We start from the raw sequence: 23,285 nt of genomic DNA, 5'->3' as shown, positions 1-23,285 counted from the left end.
CATGTGCACACGCCACGGGTGAAGTTTCTCCTGCCAATCACCACTCAGAAGCAACGGCAGGTCCCTGCACGTGTGCCTGCCGCGTGGTGTCACCTGTAGAGTGGGGTGGCAGGGTCACTGCACTGCAATCAAAAGTGCCCTCCAGAAGGGAAGCTAGACCTACACCTAACATCTAGACTCTGCCACAAAACATTTAAGGATAGCACTTTCCTGGAGTCCCTAAACACCCACACTACTCCTGAGCCAGGTGCCAACAGAGAGAGGACCTGAGGTCCCAGAACAATCCTTCAGTTGCTATTTGACTCTCTGGCCACCTCCAGGCAAGATAAGGCATGACCACAGGGGCATGACATCAGATACCCTGGAAAACGCACACAGAATTCCCCTCAGAGCTCTGCATGGCCAGGCCAGCTCAGAAGTGAGGCCAGGACACCATGGCCTACAGCGGAGATGTCAGCCCAGACTATGGGGCCAGCAAGAGAAAGAGAATCCCATGGGCTGAGGGTGGGTCTTACTGAGCCACCGCAACCTCTCTGTGTTCCTTGGTGCTGAGCCCTCCTGGAAACCACAAAGCTTCTCCAGCAGCAGCCCCTGACTCTGCTGATTTGCATAATGGGCCGCTGTCTCCAGCAAGGGGATAAGAGAGGCCTGAGAGGAACCTGCCCATCCTGGCTTCAGAAGCAGCATCTGGGACATGTCAGCCATGGCCTGGACGCCTCTCCTCCTCAGCCTCCTCGCTCACTGGACAGGTGCTGCTCCTAGGGTCCCTGCCACCTACCCAGCCCCAGGGTTCTGGGTCCAGCCTGGCTCTAACTCTGAGCTCAGGAGGGTCCTGCCTGTCCTGCTGCAGGGCGAGGGGCTGGTGGGGCTGAAATCCACCCCCTCACACACTATCCTCTTTGGCTTGGGTATGCCTGACAGGCTGCACCTGCCATGAGCAAGGGGGAATGCAGGCAGAATTTCCCTGTAGACTGGGACATCCTCTCCTTACTCCTGAGCTGGCCTGGCCATGCAGAGCTCTGGGGAATTCTGTCTTCCATTTTCCCATTTGTTCAAAGTCCCCATCCTTACATGCACATGAACCATGGGGGCTGAGATCAATGGGATGGAGTGAACTGTGGGCCCACAGAGTATCTGGACTTGATTCCAGGTACAAAAGGTAAGGAAATGTCTTAGAACTTGGCTTTTCGTTCTCAAGCCCACCTGTCTTTTCTCTTCTTGCAGGCTCTGTGGCCTCCTATGAGCTGACTCAGTCACCCTCAGTGTCGGTGTCCCCAGGACAGACAGCCAGCATCACCTGCTCTGGAGATAAATTTGGGAATGCATATGCTTACTGGTACCAGCAGAAGCCAGGCCAGGTCCCTGTACTGGTCATCTATAAAAATAGCAACCGGCCCTCAGGGATCCCTGAGCGATTCTCTGGCTCCAACTCGGGGAACACGGCCACCCTGACCATCAGCGGGGTCGAGGCTGGGGATGAGGCCGACTATTACTGTGCTACAAGCTATGGCAGTGGGAGCAGCTGGCAGTGACTCACAGTAACACGAACAGATGGAGACATGGGACAGAAACCTCAGCCTTAACCTGATGTCACTCTCAGCCGCCCTCTGAGCGATGACCGTGACCTTCATTTCAACTGACTCTGCCTGTTTCTCCTGCAGTCCAAACAACAGAAAATTAGTGCCAGATTTTTATTTTTATCGTGGTTTCCACAAAGTATTCATTTCAAACCCTAACATCTTGCCACTTGAAATCTAAGCCTCTGCAGAGACCAGCGGGCAGTTTCAGAGGATGGAAAATGTCTCTAGAGAGCTTGGCTCCTGCATTGGTGACCCTCCCTTTCAACCCAGAGTGTGGGTCTTTCCCCTCCCTTTCAACCCAGAGTGTGGCAGGCGCGCCCCCTACAGGCAGCTGAAAGAGCTGGCAGGGAGAAGGGCTCTCCTTAGGGACCCTGACAATTTGGGCTGAGGATTTTCCCTCCCCTAGCAGGCTGGACCCAAGAGATGTTATTGTTACAGGTCCAGGGCCTCTGTGGTCCTCCCTTTTCTCTCCTCCCCAAATGATCATGTGATTATCACTTTCCCTCTCAGTTCCTTTCCTTCTCTGTCAAGTGCACTTCGCAGATTCTGTGCTCCCAGGTCCTAGATCTGTAGAATTTCAAGGAAAGCAGTGCTGCTCACCCACATGGAATCCCAGACAGCTGACCAAGGACTAGAGGCACAGGCAGCAGTGTGGGTCCCCACAGAGCTGCATGGTGGGCACCGGGTAGACTGGAGGAACCAGGATCTTCAGCCCCAAGTGAACTAGGGAGGGATCAGCAGGCTGGGCTTAACCCACCAGGGCCTCCCCTGTCCCTGTCCCAGCAGCATTGTCTTAGAATTTTCTTTATGTGCTAAGCTACCACCAAAGAACCTGTCTAATTACCTGGAAATTTCCTCTCATCACACATAACTACACATGACTCCTGCCCCAAATTACTCCTTTATTAAAATAGCTAAAAGAGCTTAAACTGACTTGAATCTGGGACCCCTTTCAGGTTTGCTGAGTACTCTGGGATCCTCACACACACCAGAGCCTTCCCACAGGAGCCCGACTCTGTCATTCCCCCCACAGCTTCCGGGACTCGTTTCTTCTGTCAGTCCTGATAGCAGTTCCAGAGACACCTTGCAATTTAGGTGTCTCCAGGCTCTTATTATAATACAGACAGCCTGTCATTTTCTGCCTAATTCCTTTTCGTTGTCTGCATAGTGTTTACAATTGTAGGATTATTTGCCTGTCATTATTTTATTAATTGATTGACTTGTGTTCATTAGTTTTCTACTTGATCAGGAATGTGTTTATACCACAAAGGCACATATATGAAAAACTGAGGCACAAACAGCTAAGGGCGTATTTCTCCCTGCAACAATACCCGCCAATTACATTAAAATACTGGGTCTTTCTCATTCTCTATTCCACCATCCCTATTACGTTGGTGATGTTTTCATCCTTGCTGATGGAAGACCTAGCTGCTCCAGCTCCAGCTATCACACCTATAGCCAAAAGGAAAAGGGCCTCATGAATCCAATGGGTTTCTTTTCTTTACAAAAATTTCCTAAGAAACACCTCACCCATTGACTCTCACATTCCATTGAGCAGGCCTGAGCCACATGGTCAATTCTGGCTGAAAAGGACCTGGGAATCACAGGCACCGGTGTTTCCAGCGAATATATAAGACAGTGCTCAGGTGGAAGGTGGCAGGTACTGTCTGCTGGGTCTGTAAACCCAGTGTTTACTGAACAGCCGAACCCACATGATGAGCAACTCACTTCAAGAAGGCAGTGTCTTCTTCCTGCCGAATTCCCAGCATGAACCATGTCCCAGACCAGAGTGGGTCTGGATAAACAATTGTTGGGTTCATGTTCTTTTGTCTCTAAGCATTAGTGCAGCAGCCACCACTGCACAATGGCCCTGCATCCACAGCGGGCACCAGTAACAGCCAGTCCCTAAGTCCTGTGACCTGCATCTTCGGTCCCAAGCCCTGGTATTACCCCCAAAATCACAGAGACATGTGCAGGCAGCCTCAAGTATACCTGCCTCCTCTTCTTCCAAATAGTCATGTTTCCACTGTCATGGGCAATCTGCACCCCTTGCACCTGGTACTGAGGCAGGCAGGGGCCACACAGAGAAGAGGAATTTCTCCCCTGGGGCTGGCAGTCCCAAGGGGAGAATGAGGGAATCAAGGACCTGAGCAGCAGGTTCTGATTCTATACACGGACCCAGGAGAGGCAGAACAGAGTCACGTCGGGATGGGGTGGAGCTGGGTGACAAGGGGATGCTGACATGCAGGGAGAGTCAGCGACCAACACCTAAGACCTGGAAAGAAAGGTGTCACTTTCTACAGCATCGTCCTTAACACTGAGGTACAAATTCTCCAGGCTTTTTGTTTCTCAGCTACGTCTCTGGCCGATGTTGCACGTGTGACACAGATGCAGACACTTTACTTCCTCCCACACACTGGCCCACTCTTCTGGGCTGAAACGCTGTCACTGCCACAAATGCCGTCCTCCCTCGTGGTCACGTGCGTTTCATATCCCTCCCATATGCTCTGAGAGCCTTTCTATTCTGCTACACAGCAAACACTTCTTTCAGCATCCAAGCTGTACCTGACCCTGACCACACTGGGGATACTGAGGCACAGCACCTGTGCCCTATGCCAAGAGCTCACAGCCAAGGCCAGAACGCACAGCATCTGCTGGATCTTTCAACACTCTGTGTGCAGATGACAAGGGTGACGTTTTTTCTAGGAACCACCACTCACAGGCAATGGCAGGTCCCTGCACATCTGCAAGCCCCATGGTGTCACCTGTAGAGTGGGGTCACTAGGGCCACTGCATTGGCTCGAAAGGTACTCTCTAGAGGGGGAAGTAGAACTATATCATCTGGACTCTGCAACAACTATTTAAGGACAGGACACTCCTGGAGTCCTAGATTACCCACATCACCCCTGAGCCAGGATCCAACAGCGGAAGAACCTGAGGATAATTCCACAGTGGCCATGTGACTCCCTGGCCACCTCTGGGCAGGACAAGGAATGACCGACCACATGGGCAGGACATCAGATTCTCTGGAAAATCCCCTCAGAAATCCCCTCAGAGCTCTGCATGGCCAGACCAGCTCAGGAGTGAGGCCAGGACACAGCCCGCAGTAAAGATTTCAGCCCACACTATGAGACCAGCAGGAGAAGGAGAATTCTGTAGGCTGAGGGTGGGTATGCAGGGTCCACCCCTCCCCTCTCTGCGCCCCTTGATGCTGAGCACTTCTCTGGAAACCATAACACTCCTGGAGGCCCCTATATGTGCTAAGCAACTGACAAAGAATCTGATTAATTACCTGGAAATTTCCCCTCACCACACCTGACTACACATGACTCCTGCTCCCAAAGTACCAATTTGTTAAAATGGCACAATAGGCCTAAATCCGGGACCCCTTTCAGGTTTGCCGCTGTCCTCTCAGGTTCTCACACACACCAGACTCTTTCCACAGCGGCCTGACTCCACGATTCCCCACACAGATCCCGGGACTCGTTTTTCTCTATCAGTCCTGACAGCAGTTCCAGAGACACTTCCCCATTAAGGTGTCCCCAAGCTCTTATTATAATACGACCTGCCTGTTATTTTCTGCCTAAATCTTTTTAATTATCCCCATAGGATTTACAACTGTAGGAATCTTTGCCTATTATTAATTTTATTAACTGATTTGTGTTAGTTATTTACTTAATTGGTCATGGATGCTTTTTTACCACAAAATCACACATTAAAAACAGAGGCACAAACAGCTAAGGGCGTATTTCTCTCTGCAATACCCACCACCTTCACGAAGACACCAGAGTCCTCCCCACTTTTTGTTCCACCACCCCTATGATGTCGGCTTTGTTTTCATCCTTGCTGATGTGTGACCTCAGGGTGGCTGCTGCAGCTCCAGCTATCGCTCCCATATTCAAGGGGAAAAGGGCCTCATGAACCCAGTGCTCTTTCGCAAGAGCAAAGCTTTCCTAAGAAGAATTTCACCCACTGACCTCACATCTCACTGATCAGGCCTGAGCCACGTGGTCAATGCCAGCTGAGCAGGACCTGGGAATCACAGGCACTGGTCTTTTCAGTGAATATAAAAGACAATGCTCAGGTGGAAGGTGACAAGGACTGTCTGCTGGGTCTGCAAACCCAGTTTTCCTGCACGGCCAAACCAGCACAATGAACAGCTCACTTCAAGAAGGCCGTGTCTTGTCCCTGCTGAATTCCCGCATGCAATGTGTCCCAGACTACAGTGGGTCTGGATAAACATTTGTTGGGTGGATGTTCTGTCTCTGACTTTGGTGCAGGAGTCACCACTGTACACTGGCCCTGCATCCAGAGCAGGCACCAGTAAAAGCTAGTCCCTCAGTCCTGTGATCCCCACCCTCTGTGCCAAGCCCTGGTATTACCCCCATAACCACCCACCATCCAGAGACATGTGCAGACAGCCTCAGGTGGACCTTTCCCCTCCTCTTCCAAATATTCATGTTCATATTGTCATGGGTAACCTGCACCCCTCGCACCTGGTATTGAGGCAGGTATGGGTCACAGAGAGAAGAGAAAAACTTCCTCCATTGGCACCAGCAGTTCACAGACCTGATTCCACAGCAGATCTGATTATACACCTAGACTCAAGAGGCCCTTAAGCCTCCAGCAGCCAGTGTGGAGCAGCCACCAGGGGACAGAACAGAGTCACCTGGCAAAGCCACCTGGAGATGGGGTGGACCTGGGTGACAAGGAGATGCGGACATGCAGGGAGGGTCAGTGACCACAACCTCAGACTAGACAGAAAGCTGTCATTTTCTACAGCATTGTCCTCAACACTGAGGTACAAATTCTCCAGGCTTGGTGTTTCTCAGCTCTGTCTCCGGCCGATGTTGTATATTTGAGACAGGTGCACCACTTTGCTTCCCCCCACACACTGGCCCACTCTTCTGTGCTAAAACGCTGTCAGTGCCACAAACGCCATCCTACCCCCGTGGGCACATGTGTTTCATCTCCCTCCTGTTTGCTCTGAGAGCCTCCTCATTTGGCTACACAGCAAAGACTCTTTCAGCATCTAAGCTATACCCGACCCTGACCACACACTGGGGATACTGAGGCACAGCACCTGTGCCCTATGCCAGAAGCTCACAGCCAAGGCCAGGAACTTACAGCAACTCCTGGGTCTTTCAACACTCCATGTGCATATGACAAGGATGATGTTTGATTGTGGGAAGGACGTCTCAGAAGCAATGGCAGGTCCCTGCACATGTGCAAGCCTTATGGTGTCACCTGTAGAGTGGGGTCAGGAGGGTCACTGCACTGGGTTGAAAAGTGCCCTTCAGAGGGGGAGCTAGAGCTACACCTGACATGTGGACTTTGCCACAAAATATTTAAGGACAGGACACCCCTGGAGTCCTAAATTGCCCAAGTTACTCTGAGCTAGTATCCAACACAGGAAGGACCTTAGGTCTCAGAGTAATCCCTCAGTCACCATTGTAAGTCAGTCCCTGGCCATCTCCATGCAGGACAAGGAATGGCCACAGGGGCAGCACATCATACAACCTGGAAAACGCACACAGAATTCCTGTCAGAGCTCTGCATGGCCAGATCAGCTCAGGAGTGAAGCCAGAACACAGCCTACAGTGGTGATGTCAACCCAGATGTTGGGACCAGAAGGAGAATGAGAATTCTGTGTGCTGAGGGTGGGCCTTCAGGGTGCCCCCCCTCCTCTGTGTCCCTTGGGGCTGAGTTCTTCTCTGGAAACCACACAGCTCCTCCCGCAGCAACCCCTGACTGCTGATTTGCAACACAGGCCACTCTCTCCAGCAAGGGGACAAGAGAGGCCTGGAAGAATCTGCCCAGCCTGGGCCTCGGGAAGCAGCATCGGAGGTGCCTCAGTCATGGCCTGGACCCCTCTCCTCCTCGGCCTCCTCGCTCACTGCACAGGTGCTGCCCCTCGGGTCCCAGCCACTGGTCCGGTCTCAGGGCTCTGGGTCCAGCCTGGCTCTGACTCTGAGCTCAGCAGGGCCCTGCCTGTGGTGGGCAGGATGCTCAAGAACCTGCTGCGGGTGGATGGGCTGGGGGGCTGAAATCCCCCCACACTGCGCGCCTGTGCTCACACTGCCCTAAGCGCTCTTTCATCCCTGGAGCTGTGTCCAGGCCAGGCACGTGGGAAGATTTTCTTGGAGTTCGGCTCCTCAGTTTCAAGCCTTTTCTCTCCCCTTTTCTCTCCTGTAGGTTCCATGGCCGCCTATGAGCTGACTCAGCCACCCTCAGTGTCAGTGTCCCCAGGACAGCCAGCCAGCATCACCTGCTCTGGAGATAAATTGGAGGATAAATATGCTCACTGATACCAGCAGAAGCCAGGCCAGCCCCCTGTGCTGGTCATCTATGAAGATAGCAAGTGGCCCTCAGGGATCCCTGAGCAATTCTCTGGCTCCAACTCTGGGAACACGGCCACTCTGACCATCAGCAGGACCCAGGCTCTGGATGAGGCTAATACTGTCAGGCGTGGGACAGCAGCACTGCACGCAGTGACACAGATGCGGAGTGAGACAGAAACCTGCCCCCTCGACCTGGCTCACAACGCCCTGCCCTCTCTCCTGCCCCATTACACTGAGCAGGAGGGAGCCTTCCATGTGGAATAGAAGTTTCCAGTCCTGTCCCTGCCCTTATGTTCCCGAGAGATGGGAGCAATTTCCTGCCCACCTCTAGGCTCAGCTTATCCCAGAGTAAACTGAGCTGGTCACTTTGATGATCAAATGCCAGCTCCCAAAAGACCTCAGAAATCCTGGTATCTAAGTAGCACCAAGTCTATTAGTATCAAAGGAGACCAGCCCTAGGATGGAGTCATTTTAGTGTCTCAGAAGGCACAGGGCAATGGAAGGTTTTATGAGGTTTCAGGATATGCACATGAGCAGTTAAAGGCAGGTCTTACAAGGAAGGAACCTATTAGAATTGCGGCCTATCTGTGCTATCATAGCACAGCCTGGTGGACACAGAGAAGGGAAGGTCTTGAATCAAGTCTTGATCAATAAATATTCATTAGATAAGTGAGCAATTTACCTAGGTGAGAACTGTGTGCTCTCTTGAGCAGACCACTTACCTGGATAATTGGTTTTCAGAAATTTCCTGAAGCAATGAGAGACATTCTTTATTGTTTACATGTACCTCATCCTCCTGGGAAAGTGTGTTCTGGAACCAGCAGTTAACACTGACACAGTTGGTTTGAGTCCTCAGCACAAACATTCATTGCAGGCTGAAAAGTGATAATGGAAGAGAAAGGAGTTTATTAAATCCCTAGACACAACCAAATCCATGAGCAGGGATGAGAGATGCGGGCTCAGCTGGCCCAGTCCCACAGGGGTCATCCCTCTTTTGATGGAAACGACCACACAAGGGTTCCCCAAGTGGTGTTGGGGGACCATCCAGATGGAGGGAACTGGCCTCCCAGGGTTCCCTGCTGCTTGGACTGAGCCAAGGTTAGAGGGATGGAAGTCTGGTCCAGTCCTTCCCAGCAGCATCTCCAGGCTCCTCCTCCCTCTACTGGGGCTTCCCCTCCGCTCCCCAGCACCATCATTGCTGCCTCATCTCCTGTCTCCTCCCTGTGCTCACCCTGACTCCTCCCTCTGCTCCATGCCCAGCCTCTATAGAGCAGCCAGGGCCCAGAGACTTGGTCAGAAGCTTCCATCCCACCAGCTGCAGAACCTTCCCTACAGAACCAGGCCAGTCCCTGTGTCTCGTATTTGTAGAGATCCCAATCCCCCTGAGAGATGCCAGGTGGGCTCTCTGACCCTAGCTGGGAAACAAGCCCACAGTGACCCAGGCTGTTGGCATATGGACTTCAAGCTGGCTAGACCCCACTTGACTGCATCTCCCTGGCCAACTCCAACATCCGGGCTGGGAGTCTGAAATCCTAGTTCCCTTTGCCCATTCACTTCCACTAGATTTGCTTCTAAACTCCCTGTGCCTCAGCTAGTCTGCCCACCAGAATCAGCGACGGGCATTTTCCAGGGCTGTAGTGAGGGCCCTGGAACTCACTCTCTCTCTCTCTCTGAGCCTCTGTTTCCTCATCAGTAGTGGGAGCTAGAAGACCCCCTGCCAGGTGGGCCAGTCCATGACATCTACAGAGAGAGCAGGAACCTCTCCTATTTCCTGGAGGAGAGCTGGGGTGGAGGCTGCAACCCATGATCATCAGAGGAGCTGCAGTGTTCAAGGCTCCTACGGACCCCTTAAGCGGGGGTCAGAGTGACTTCAGGGGTCTTATTGCTCGGTCCCGACAGAAGATGTTTCCAGTTGTGAAAAATGACTTCAGGGACAACAAGGACAGAGATTCCCCTCTCTGGACACCAGTGGTTGATGTGCCTGGAGTACTCCTCGTACCAGGCAGGAGAGAGAGACCTAGAAAGTTCTAAGTGTCACCTAGATTTCGGGCCTCGGGGCCTGTATCAGGGGTAGGTGATGTCACAGTGAGTTGATGCTCTACAGCCCCTTCTCTAGGAGGTGGCAGAGGGAAGAGTTGGGGGTCATCTGAGGTATGAGTGAGTCCAACCCTGAGGGTCTTCCCAAGCTGCAGGTGCCTGGGTGTAGAGGGAAGAGGTTCTGGTTAGACAGGCCTGGTGTTGAATCCTGGTCCATTTATTCATTTGGTCAAGAAATACTCATGAAGGGCCCACTATGTGCCAGGTGCCACGTCAGGTGACTGGGGACACAGTGTTGAGTGGGACAGTTGGCCCCTTCACTGCTGGAGGTATGATATTCTCAAGCCGGGACTCAGGGCTCTACGATTGTATGTCAGATATACAGCCTCTATGTGCATGTCTCCAGAGACTGGTTTCCTGGAGTTCCAAGTGACAGCCATCATTCATTCGCCTTGAATGCAAAAGTTAAAAGAGCATCCAAAAACGTAGTGACCCAGATCAATAATATTTAATGCAATATTTTCAAAAATCAAAATTAACGCCCACAATGCACAAAATTTCAGGATCTGACTCACTTGTCTCAGTGGTTTCCCTCTTGGTCCTACCCACAGTCCCACAGGTGAGTGAGTGACCACGGGAATGCAAACCCAGAGTCAGGCTCCTGCACCCCCTTCTGCCCGGCCACCAGAGCCCTCCCCTGGGTCTCCACCTTCCTCTTCTGAAGAGCTCCAGTTGGTTAGTGCTCAGGCTTCTACTCCTGGTCTCTTCTGCCCCCTACTGGACTCTCCCCTTCTAGCTGCACTCCAGGCAGCTGGTAGAGGTTAAAGAACAGAAACCTCCCAAAACTCCACCCTCCAGTTCCAGGCTGGCTCCACCCCATGTCCAAAAAGTCTGGTCCTCCCAGGTCTCTAATTGCTATTAGTAAGTCCCGGGGTGCAGTCTTTACACCAAGTCGCTGTGTGCCTCAGGCAAGAAACTCTCCCTCTCTGAGCCTCTGTTTCCACATCAGTAGAAGGAGCTAGAAGGCCTCCCTGCCAGGTTGACAAGTCTACTCTGTGACATCTACAAAGGGAGCAGGGATCTCTCCCATTTCCTGGAGGAGAGCTGGGGTGGAGGCTGCAACCCAGGATCACCAGAGGAGCTGGGGTCTTTGGGGTTCCTGAGGACTCCTCAGAGGGGGATCAGGAGCTGCAGAGCCAGCTTCTACCTCTAGGGACTCAGAGATCCAGAACCTTTGTCACTTCCTTAGCCAATACTTGTCATCCTGTGCCTCAGACTCTCCCAGATCCCAACAGTGAGAAGCTCAAGATGAGACAAGAAAGACCAGCCAGCTTGAATTTGGGGATGGTGGGGAGTGGGGAGCTGGGGATCCCTGGACCTGGGAGAGAGGAGTCTGCAGTGCTTGCAGGTGGAGTTTCTGGGATGTGGGTGCTGCAGACTGGGCAGGGGACTGACCAGCAGGAGGCCAAGGTGGGGGACACCCTCAGACATGGAGCAGAGCAGAAGCAACTGGATGGGGTACACCCCTCTGCTTTGAGAGAGAAGGGCCAGGGTGGGACCCAGAGGGCTCTGCAGAGGCACCATAGACCCTGAGCAGGGGGTCCACCAAGCAGGACAGCTGGACTTGACCTCCTCTGCCCAGGCCTGGATCCAGCCCTTCCACATCTCAGTCCAGGAGGGCAGGGGGCAGGCCTGGGTGGCCAGAGCTGCAGCTGCACCTGCTGGGGAGGCCTAGTCCAGTCCTCTAGGGCCCCCGGCCAGACTCGGATTTCCGACTACAACCACCATAGGAGGATGTGGTCTGCGGTGGCGACGTCTGCCCAGAGGCCACAGCAGGTGCAGGGGTGGGGGTAGGGGCAGCAGCTGGGGATGCTACATTTAGGGACAGCCCCTCTTTATCCCCAAGACCTGGGACTTTCCCTGGAAGGAGCCACAGCTTCTGGGTCCTGAGCAGTGGGTAAGTGTCATACCCACAGAGGGCCTGGGCGGGAGCAGCTTCAGCCCAGACCCTCAGGGTAGACCCTTCCCCAGCCCCCATAACACAAAGAGCCCAAGAACAGAGGCAGGAACAGGCCAAGCTCCCCGGTGGAGGAGAAGGTGTGCTGGACCAGGGGTTTCCTAGGGCCCTCCCTTGTGCCCTGAATGATGTCTGTTAGGGCACCTACACAACGTTACAGATCAGTGCCTTGCCTATCTCCAAGGACAGGGATGTGTGGTGATTATTTGTATAATCCAGCCCCCAGGCGCCTGGGCCTCAAAAGTTGCCCAAGCAATACATATAAAGATCCAGCCTGGAGATCTTTGAAAACTGATTCGATGAGTCGAACCATTAAGTCATGATCACCATCCTCAACTTCATCTCTTTCTTCCTCCTCCTCCTCATTATCATCACCTTCAAGAACTGTGAAGGGTCTGAGACTTCATCCTATTTGCAGACTAAAATGTAAGCCTGCCACAGTGTCATGGATGCTGGCAGAAGATACAAGATTCCTGGGTCAGAAACAATGGACAGTCTGTCTTTCACAGCAAGAGCAGTTGCCAAGGTATCAGCATTGTCTTGCACCAGTTCCACAAGGTGATGCAAAGAAGGCCAGGTGACATCTGCGTGCCAAAGCTCAGGGATCTTAAACATTTTATACTTTACAGTAAGCATATCTGCCTTTTGCTCCAAAGAGAGGCACTCTCTGTACCTTCCAAGGTTGTTCACCCTACAAACATCCTTGCAAAGATAATCCACAAGAAAGGCAATCAGTGCCTTTGCCCGAGAAACATGCAGAAATGCAGAGATCCATAGCAGGCCACTGTCTCCCAACCACCATCAACTTTATCAAAGAAATGAAGTCTCGGGCAATTTATCTGTTACCATAGCCCTCAAAAATGTCTGGCTTGATTGTCACCAAATGTATGAGGGAAGTTAAGGAGTATCTGACTCAAAATATGAACCAAGCAATTCTCAAAGGGGCCTCCCAGGAAATTCACTTTAGGAAGTCCTACAAGGCTCCTCTGAGAGTTGCTAAAACAAAACATTGACAGCCCTAGGGGGCTGCAGATCCGAACTCGAGCAGATATTTTTAAAGATTTTGTGGCAGAAAAAGTAACTGGAAAGCAAGAGGGCAGACCCTCACTGCAGTTCTGTAAGTGACGGAGCAGGGGCCTTTCTCACCGGAGTATGGGGTCCTGAAGATCTCCTCAAACATTTTTATACTAGGTTCTCAGGGGCAACAGAAAAGATGGCAGCGGTGAATGGGGGGTCAAGGAATGCTAATGACACAAGAGGCCACATGAAGCAAAAGAGGTTTATTCAACCAGATTTAGTCCATGTTTAATTGAGCAACTCCTTTGTGATGAGCTCTGGGTTTTCCCATGCACCAAGCAGTGTGTTACCACCTAGACCCGGAGAGCTATGTCATCATCAGGAAAGCACGCCCTAGTGTCATGCAAGGACCAGGCCTCAGATTCCGACTCCAGCCCTACCGCCTCTTGGCCCTGTGACATTAAAAAAGTAGGGAATCAGCCTGAGCAGCATTTCCTCATCTTCAAATGTGGGGGACAGTAGATAATCTTAGCTGCCAGGATTAGTGCTTGTAAAGCACCAGGGCTAAAGAGCATTGCTATTATTACTGTATTATGCATCATATTCCCATATCATAGTCAAAAAGGACCCCAACTCAAAGCAACCGCCAGCCCTCTCCTCCTCCACCACTGCTGAATGGAGCCAGACACGAGTATTCTAGGTGGACAGATGAATAGAAATACAGGGGACGAGCCCCTTCCTAGATCCTAGCGCAGCTTGCTCCCTACTCAAGGAATGACATTGGGCCCTGCATTCATGTTCTCTGGATGGTAATTTTCTCACCTGTAAAACAGAGACACTTGCCTCAATGATGCCCCACACGTTGTTCTGAATCCCAAAGTAAGGAACAACAAAAAGAGAACCAGGATTTGTTCAACACCCACTGAGTGCTTAGCAAACACATAGTTTCTTTAACCCTCACAACCTTCATGCTGCAGAGGAACTCTCCCCATTTTACAGATAAGGAAACAGAGGCCCAGGGGTAACCTAGGTCTGGATAGACTCCACATTTATGATTTCACAACTCTTCCTTGCCTGAAGGATATAGAATCACTCCCTGCAGGGCTCTTGCCCGACTCAAGAAAGGGCCACAGGGTAGCTGGCCGGGCTTAACCTAGCCAAGAAAGGGCTGGTCCCAACTGGCTGAAGTGCAGTGTGCAGTCACACAGCCTGGAGGACTGATCAGAAAAGAAGCCACAGCTCCAGCCCCAGCCCCAACACCCTGAGCTCAAGCCCTTGGGGACTCCTGCTGGGCAGCTCTCTAGGCCCTAGGGACATGCTCCACAGACCCAGGCTGCCCTTTGGGAAACGGGGAAGGGAAGTGAGTCAGGTGTGCACCGCCCAGGGCCCCAGGGGCGGGGCCAGGCAGGCGGCTGCGGTGGGAGGCAGTTGAGCCCTGGATTGTGACCGCATCAGGGCAGTTGGTAGAGGCCCCTCTGGGAGAGATTCCCAGGGGTAACAGCCATGGACAAAGGGCCTGGGCTAGGGACAGGGACCAGAGCCAGTCCAGGGAGAGGACAGAGCCAACAGACTGGGGCGCACTGTAACAGCCCTGCTGGCGAGAGGGACCTGGGCAAGGCCTTCCAGGGAGCCCATGCTGCAAATCGGGTCAGAGGTGCCCCTGACCCTGAGGGCCAATGAGACCCAAGACAGGCCAAGTGGGTCGTGAGACCCCTGAGGAGCTGGGTCCTCGTCCCAGGCAGTGCTGACCCCTGCTGCTGCTGGGTCTGGCCATGGTCGCCCATGGCCTGCTGCACGCAATGGCTGCACCGCAGAGCAGGGACCCAGACCCTGGAGCCTCAGTTGGAAGCAGCCGATCCAGCCTACAGAGCCTGTGGGGCAGGTAAGGAGCGAGAGATTTCAGGGAATGTGGGGGTCCTGCGGCAGAGCTGGGAAAGGTGACCAAGGGGAGACAAGCCAGAGGAGTGAGGAGGAAGGTTAACCCCTAAGAGGGGCCTGGGCAGACACTGGCTTTAACTAATGGGTTGATATTTGGTCCATCACAGATTTGTTTGAATTATTGTTTTTAATATCATATTAAGATATTATTTTTCTTGATTTCTGGGTTTTCTAACCCTACTTAAATTTTGCGCCAGGGTCAGTGCCTCAATTACCTAGTCCTAGTCCTCTGGGTAGGGCAGGAACAGAGGCAAAGACAGGACGTCCACAGGGGGTGATGGTCACTGTCCCCACAGGATGCCCAGGCCTGTTCTTCTTCCTCCTCCTCCTCCTCCTCTCTGCCCATGTGCCTCCTGCCCTGTGAGGGCAGGGGCCATTCCCTGGAGAAGGCAGCAAGGGCTTGGCTTGGTCTCCCCCAAAGCTGTTCATTCACCGACTTGCACATAAATGCTTGCTGGGGCCAGGCTCAGGGACACAGGGAAGGTGGGCTGAACCGAGGGGAGCTGTCCAGTCATCGGAACAGGCCCATGTTTGGAGCAATAAAGGGAGAGGAGAGCTCCCTCTGGGATGATGCCCAGGCTGGTCTCACAGATCAAGGGGCACTGACTGGTGATGGGTGCCCCCAAAAGACAGAGCAGCGTCAGAGGAGAGGAGAGCACAGGATGAAGCTGGGAGCTCCTGGGTGACTGGGAAGGGGAGGAAGGAAGACCATAGGATCCGTGCCCCATCCCCAGAGTCCAGGACGAGTCCTTGGATGGATTTAGATAGGAAACTGATTATCAGAGTCAGATTTGTGTTTTTGGAAAAATTAGCACTGGATAGGAGGCTGATATGAGGACTGATTAGAGGAGAGAGGAGAGAGGAGAGGGGGTGACGGCCAGGTCCAGGGTAGGTGGGGAGCCTGGAGGAAGTCGTGGGGTGGGGAGAACACACAGATCCAGAGCACCCAGGTGCCCAGTTTCCTATGAAATGGGAGCATGAAGCTGAAGTGAGGGATGAGCAGAGGGGAGCAGACACTCTCGGGGACTGTCTATGGGCGTTGAAATGTATAACCATTTTAGTAATAGGCAGCGAGTCAAAAAACAGAGTGTATTTATCTAAAGTGGGCAATTCCACTTCTAGGAATTTATCCTAAGGGTGTGGTGGGGAGGGGAATAATCAAAGCTGTAACCAAATGTTTATAACAAGGGTGTGTTAGCTTAGCATTATTAATGATGGGAGAAAACTAGAAATAACCCAAATATCTGAAAGGGTGTGAAAAAACGCAATTGTATTTGGCGGTTGTTGTTGCTGTTGTTGTTTTGAAACAGAGTCCTGCTCTGTTGCCCAGGCTGGAGTACAGTGGCATGGCCACAGCTCACTGCAGCCTCAACATCCAGGGCTCAAATGATCCTCGAGCCTCAGCCTCCTGAGTAGCTAGGACTACAGCTACAGGCCACTACACCTGGCGAATTTTTATTAGGATTATTATTATTTTAGAGAAAGAGCTTCACTATGTTGCTGAGGCCTGTCTCAAATTCCTAGGCTCAAGCAATCCTTCCGCCTCAACTTCCCCTGTGCTGGAATTACAGGTGTGAGCCACTGTACCTGGCCCAACTGTGTTTTTAAAGTATATATACCTTTTCAAAAACCTGTCTGAAAATATAGAAAAATGTCAATGATGTGTCTGGCTGGCTGGTGGGATTTCCCCTAATTTTAATGTGGCTTTATAATTTTCTGGTTTTCTGATGTTGTTCACAAAAAGAGACATTTCTTCTAATACCATTTTTAATACAAGAGTAATGTACTCATATACATTACTCTTTTTGCAATGAGTACGTTACAAAATATAATGACTTTTGTACATTACTCTTTCTTGCAAAAAAAAAAAAAAAAAGATTAAGCAGAGAAGTATATAAAGTAAAAACAGTGCTTCTTCTTACCATCTCCCACCTCTTCCCAGAGATAGCCACTGTCAGGTTGGTCAATATGCTTCTAGAACTTCTCCTGTGTTGTATGTGTCCCTGAAAATACACACACACACACACACAGAGTTGGTGTTGGGATTTTATTTTGCAAAAATAGAGCCATATTCTGCATATTACCAACTTTTAATCTATTATTGACACTTTCTGTATCAGTCCATATGGATTAACCACATCCACTGCTTATAAACTTTGCTTTATAAGCAAAGTTTAGATGAGCCAAGATTTATTTCCACTAAAAAATCTAAATGACAAATGATGCTGCAGTGGAAATTCCTGTGTGTGTGTGTGTGCGCAAAGTGCACTTATATATCTCCCCAGGATAGATGCCTAAAAGTGGAATTGCTGGATCAGAGGACGTACTTTTGAAATGTTATAGGTGGTGCTTCCAAAAGTCTGTGTCCACTCACTCTGGTGAGTGGTAGTGTCTTCTCTCATACATTCTTGCCAATAATGCAAAATTGAATGTGTTTATTGTTTTATTGTGTATTTTATCACTGGTGAAATTTATTTTTTATATTTTTATTTATTGGTTTCATTTCATCTGTGGTCACCATATTGCCCGCTTTTCCATTCAGTTGTTTTCATCTTTTTATATATCTATAATATATTGGGATATATTTGGGATTTTAGCCACTTGTTTAATATATGCATTGTAAATAATTTTCCCTGGTCTGTTTTACGGGTCTTTTGTTTATGGGGTCTCCCACTATAAAACTGTCGTAAATTTTTATGTGTCGAACTGGTTTAACCTTTTCTTTATGGTTTCTGTGACCTCCACCATGTGTAGGAAGTTGTCTTTATTTCAGTATTATAAAGTCATTTTTCTATCTTATTGTGGTACTTTTGGTGTATTGGTGTTTTACTGGTTTTCTTTTTCTTTACTTCACCTGGAGTTTATTTTTGTGGATGTAGGAATAAAACCTTATCTTCCAAATAGGAAAGTCAATCATCACACCTTTGTTGAATATAAATGCAGCTTTCCTCAACTACTACATTACTGATTTGTTACATTCTTTCTGTGGTTCTCTTGGTTTATTGATCTATTCCCGCACCCAAAGTGTTTTGATTATTTTAGCTTTATAGTATGTTCGGTATCTGGTAGGGAAAGAACCTGTCATCGTTACTTTTTCTCAAAATAGTCATGTCTATTACCCGTTGTTCTTAAGAGTTAGACTGCAGAATCGGTTCCCTAATTTTCAAAAATCATTCTTTTGGTGTTATGTTTGTAATATCACAGAATATGGGATTAATTTGAGAACTGCTATATTTATAATGCTCAGTGGTGTTTTTGTCCAGAGACATGACGTACTCTCCATTCACTCAGAGAAGTGGTTTAATATTTTATTCATGCAAATCTTGCACACTTTATGTTTTTTATTCATAAAGCATTTGTAAATATAATTTTATTGAAGTTACAAATTTTTTCCCAATTTCATATCCTAAATGATTACTGTTTCTATAGCAAGGAACCCTGTTAACTTCTGTATGTTACTCTTGTATCCAGCCACTTTAACTCTTGTATTAATTCCAGCAGTTCTTCAGCTGATTCTCTCTCTGTGTGTGTGTGTGTGTGTGTGTATGTGTGTGTGTGTGTGTGTTTAGTCAACTATCACACCATTTGCCAAAAACAATTTTCTCTCTTTTTCCCTAATATTTATACATCCTCTTCTCCCCCTTTTATGTCATTTCATTGGCTAGAATCTATGGAATATGCTGAATAATAAAAGTGAGACTAGACAACCTTGCCTTGTTTCTGACTCTTCAAATGTTTTGCCTTTAAATATGAAGGTTGCAGTAAATTTGGGCAGATATTCTTCGTTAAGAAAGTTTTCTTCAGTAACTTAATAAAATGCTAAATGTTTGCTTTCTTTATATGAGAAACAAGCGTTAAATTTATATTACTATTGTATTAAATTGTTTCAAAAATCTTCTGCACACGTCTTAAATACAAATGTATTAAATACAACCTGCTGCTGAGATGAAAATTGCTGGCCCCGTCACAATGGGTATCTTGCAATGTAAATAAATTCCCATGGGAATAAAATCAGATTTGGAAAAGTCTGAGGATTCTTGCCATCATGAACTCTTAGCCTGTGACCTCGGTGTTTTTCTTTTTCTCTGGGGGATGTTAATGGTATCTTGTGTCATGCTAGGATGTCTAGGACAGAGAGCAATACAATGAGGGGAAGGCATTCTGCGATGTCCCCATGCCTCTGGCTTGAAGAGTAACTTGCTGAAGTGAGGACTCTGTGGAGGAGCAACATTATATGGAAATAAGTTTAGTTGGGATCTATTGAGTTGGAGGTGTCTACAGAGCATCCAAGCAGACGTAAGTTGAGGAGGCAGAATATATGTGAATCTGGAGCCAAGAAGAGAGGTAAGGGCTGGAAATAGGGATCTAAGATCCCTGGACAGTTGTGAGTGTGCACAATGAGGGTCAGATGCAGAGAAAATTAGGAGAATACAGAGAGCAGAACCCAGGATGGGGATCCGGGAGTCGGCAGTTGGGCATGGGCCTGAGAGAAAAGGAAGCTGAGGAGGAAAGGGGGCAGTCTCCGATACCAAGGAGGGGAGAGTGACTAGAAAGAACTTCTTGCAGAGACCTAAGGGGACTGGGGAAGAACTGCAGACTGAACTGGGACAAAGCACTGTTGGCCTTAACCAGAGAGATTTGAGGGAGAGATGAGGCTGAGAGCCAGGCGACCCTGCCATGTCCCAGCATAAAAACAGTACCTGACACATATGGATGCTTGGGAGCTGTTGTTGGATGAATGAGTGGACAGAGGCATGGATGGATGGACGGATGGATAGGTGATATATGGATGGACAAACAGATGAACAGATGAACAGCTGGATGGACAATTGAATGGATGGGTAGATGGAAAGAATGATCTGAGAGATCAGAAAAATCTTCAATCACAAAGTGGGACTGAACTGCGTCTCCATGGGTAGAAAGCAGAGGACTATCCACTTGAGTCAGGAATGACCCAGTGTTCTCAATATAGGGAGAAAGCCAGCCTAGCTTGACTGGGGACACTCATGTGGGGGACTCAGAGGCCCTTTAAATGAGGTCAGACGAGGTTGGACGGGTCGAAGCCAACTCAGCACTCCTCTGCCACACTGCACAGGAGGGGATGTGTCACTCTGGGAGTTGCTGGGACCTACTGGTCCCAGTGTTGTCATCAGCACTGACAGCCTCAGAGAGGAAGGACACACACTGGGTTGACTCCAAGGCTGTGGGTGGCACTTGCCTTAGACAGGGGACAGGCATGGGGAAACCTCTGGGGGACTGGCCACCCCCCTGCCTCATGCCTAGGTCCCAGCCCCGCCTACTGCAACCCTGTGCCCGTCATGCCCAGCAGGCTCCTACTCTAGCCCAGTCCCCAGGGAGCAGACCCCAGGTGCTGGCCCCGGGGGTTTTGGTCTGAGCCTCAGTCACTGTGTTACATCTTCGGTGCTGGGACCCGGCTCACCGTCCTAGGTAAGTGGCTCTCAACCTTTCCCAGACTGTCTCACCCTCTGCTGTCCCTGGAAAATCTGTTTTCTCTCTCTGGGGCTTCCTTCCATCTGTCCTCCCAGCCTTAAGCACTGACCCCTACCTTTCTCCATGGGGCCTGGAGGAGGCGTGTTAGTCTCGGGGTAACCGGCAGGAAGGGCCCCCACAGTGGGAGCAGCTGCCTTCAGGTTCCAACAGCTAGATGCAGCCTGGTCCCGGGGCCTGAGCTGGGATTGGGCAGGGTCAGGGCTCCTCCTCTCTTCCAGGGCAGATGTCTGAGTGAGGGACAGAGGCTGGCTCTGATGAGGGGCCCTGCAGTGGCCTTAGGGACATTGCCCAGTGACCCCTGGGGTCAAGGCCAGAGGCTGCTGGGGTGGGCCTGGGGGCTGCTGAGTCTCATAGTCTAGGGGAGTAGCCCCAAGAACAGCTGAGGGTCTAGGCTGAGGACTCGATGCCTATCCAGCCTGGGAGGGCCACATGGGGGCCTGGTGACACAGGGGTCACCCCAAGCGGAGACGAGTGGAGGGCACAGACAGAGCTCTGGGTCTAGGCTGCAACTCTGTGGTCTGTGCTGGGTCATGAGGACATGGGGACACAGAAGGACGGGTGAGACTGGGGGAGGTACCAGAATCCGACCCTCCCAGGACAGTCACCAGAAAGGAGAGGGTGTCTGAGGGCAGAGATGTGTCTGTCCCTGGAGCCCCATCACCTCTGGGGCTCGGTGTTTCTCCGTTCACGGATCGGACTCCTGCTTGCCTCAAAGGGCATGTTAGACTCAGGAGATGACCACAGGGGAGCAAATGAGGGGTGCAGAGAACTCCATGGCTACCACGCCAAGTGTGGGGTCATCAGAGGCTGCTGGGGTGGACCAGGGGGCTGCTGAGTCTCATAGTCTAGGGGGGCAACCACAAGACCAGCTGAGGGGAAGGGTTCTGTAGTCGGGCTCGTGGACACAGGAGACACCTCAAAGCCTCAGAGGAGCCCCGAGGCTTGTCTAGGTGGAGCCCACTCCTTGCCAGGAGAGCCAAGTGGGCCGGGCGGGGGCAGAGCCCGGTGCCTGTGAAGGGTAGAAAGCTCCAGTTCAAAGCAGGCTTGGGCCTCCCCACGCACTGCCTGCCAGGACAGTCCTACGGGCTGAGCAGGGGACCCACAGTTCAGAGGAGGCTCTAGGTCCCGGAAGAATAAAGTGGGTGGTGGAGGGGGTGTCTAGGGGTGGAAATGAGGGATCCAGGGGTCAAGGCCACATTCTGAACTCAGACTCCAGAGATCAGAGAAGGAACACAGCCTGCCCTGGGTATATGGGGAAATCGAGGCTGTAGAGGAGAGGGGCTGGACCAGGACACCGGGGAAAGGTGACTAGGGAGGGCTCCTAGGAAGGTACAGAGCTATCTGCCCTCCACAGGGCATGAGTGGAAAGGACAGGGAAAGGAGAGAAGGAGAGAACCCCGAGTGGACCAGACGGCCCCACTGTAAACCCTCCCAGAGACTTTAGACAGAGAGAGGGGCTCCACAACACCCCGGTGTTCTGTCTGCCCTCTCTTACCCCCTTCCCTGTCCACATAGGTCAGCCCAAGGCTTCCCCCACGGTCACTCTGTTCCCGCCCTCCTCTGAGGAGCTCCAAGCAAACAAGGCCACACTAGTGTGTCTGATCAGTGACTTCTACCCGGGAGTCGTGAAAGTGGCCTGGAAGGCAGATGGCAGCGCTGTCAACGCGGGAGTGGAGACCACCACGCCCTCCAAACAAAGCAACAACAAGTATGCGGCCAGCAGCTACCTGAGCCTGACGTCCGACCAGTGGAAGTCCCACAAGAGCTACAGCTGCCAGGTCACGCACGAAGGGAGCACTGTGGAGAAGACAGTGGCCCCTGCAGAATGTTCATAGGTTCCCAACCCTCACCCCACCCACGGGGGCCTGGAGCTGCAGGATCCCAGAGGAGGGGTCTCTCTCTCTCCATCACAAGGCATCAAGCCCTTCTCCCTGCACTCATGAATCCCAATAAATATTCTCATTGACAATCAGAAATCTTGTTTCATCTCATTTTTTCTTAAATTCCTAGTCTTCCCGGGGATCTCAGTGTGGGGTACAGGGAATTCTGCATCCAGTGTCAAAGTTACCAAAGGGGAGGAGGCTCACAGCCTCCCCGAGTCATCTCCCCAAAGGGTCCTTCCTCTCCCAGTCACCCCTCCCCCAACTCTCCACTGTACCCCTGAGCCACCAGCCTGGCATCAGTTCAGACCAGTCCCACACCTTCCTCAATTTTACTTCTCAACAAAGACTGATCATGTAAAACCCAGCATTTCTAATGTGCCATCTGTATCTGGTCATGTGTCTGGGCTGAAGGGTCCCCGCTCAGGGACAGGGGGCAGTTCCAGGTGAGATCCCATGTCACCATCATCCCACACCCCACCCAACCTGCCAGGGAGCTGGGTGAGCTCCCTGTGCCAGTGGGAACTGCAATCCAGGGCAGAAAACTGTCCTGCAGTCTTTGCCCAACTGGGAAGGGACAGGGGCCCAGTGGGAGGTTTGCTGGGGCCCTGTGGGGAGATTCAGGAGAAATGAAGGGGATCCCCGGAGACCAGATGTGGGTTAGAGGGAGCAATAATGGAAAAAGAACACCTTTGACTCAAGACCATGGTACCAGCAGGAACAGAAGCCGAAATTCCCCATTGCATACGAGGAACCAGTCAGGAGAGTGTTTACTGGGTGAGTGGTAAATAACTGTGCCGCCATTGCGAACTCGTAAAAACATTGGGAGAGGAATCATGCAGGTGTCTTTGTAAGGCTTCCACAATGCACACTGGCTGAGGAAACACACTGACAAATCCTGAACTAGGGAACCAGTTTAATATGATGAACCATAGCATATCCAAAAGCATGGTGATCTCCTTCT

The 23,285-nt window shown here is 51.0% G+C and overlaps 2 protein-coding genes across 6 annotated transcripts in view; both read left to right on the top strand.

The window, feature by feature from the left end:
- The window catches only part of LOC102119992 (immunoglobulin lambda-1 light chain), a 306,764-nt gene that overhangs the window by 278,731 nt on the left and 4,748 nt on the right, over nt 1-23,285 (top strand). The window lies entirely within an intron of this gene.
- IGLL5 (immunoglobulin lambda like polypeptide 5) lies at nt 666-22,417 on the top strand. 4 transcript variants are annotated; one of them, XM_065521750.1, is made up of 4 exons: nt 666-749; nt 1,225-1,530; nt 20,343-20,378; nt 21,957-22,417. In XM_065521750.1, exons 1-4 carry the CDS (start codon nt 695-697, stop codon nt 22,274-22,276), a joined length of 717 nt encoding a protein of 238 aa, XP_065377822.1. In that variant the 5' UTR covers nt 666-694; the 3' UTR covers nt 22,277-22,417. The 4 variants fall into 4 exon arrangements, with proteins under 4 accessions (XP_065377822.1, XP_065377823.1, XP_065377824.1 ...); XM_065521751.1 differs by lacking the exons at nt 666-749; nt 1,225-1,530; nt 20,343-20,378 and adding an exon at nt 14,419-14,874; XM_065521752.1 differs by lacking the exons at nt 666-749; nt 1,225-1,530 and having other exon boundaries at nt 20,297-20,999.

Source organism: Macaca fascicularis, chromosome 10, assembly GCF_037993035.2.
Source record: "Macaca fascicularis isolate 582-1 chromosome 10, T2T-MFA8v1.1".
NCBI classification, from domain to species: Eukaryota; Metazoa; Chordata; class Mammalia; order Primates; family Cercopithecidae; genus Macaca; species Macaca fascicularis.
The sequence above is the reverse complement of the archived record's forward strand: the minus strand, read 5'-3'. Positions and strand labels throughout refer to the sequence as shown.

Coding starts and splice junctions, on each gene's coding strand:
- IGLL5 (XM_065521750.1), top strand. CDS start 695: ATGTCAGCCATGGCCTGGACGCCTCTCCTCCTCAGCCTCCTCGCTCAC. Junction 1,531..20,342: donor CAGTGGGAGCAGCTGGCAGT/GACTCACAGTAA, acceptor AGTCACTGTGTT/ACATCTTCGGTGCTGGGACC. Junction 20,379..21,956: donor GACCCGGCTCACCGTCCTAG/GTAAGTGGCTCT, acceptor CTGTCCACATAG/GTCAGCCCAAGGCTTCCCCC.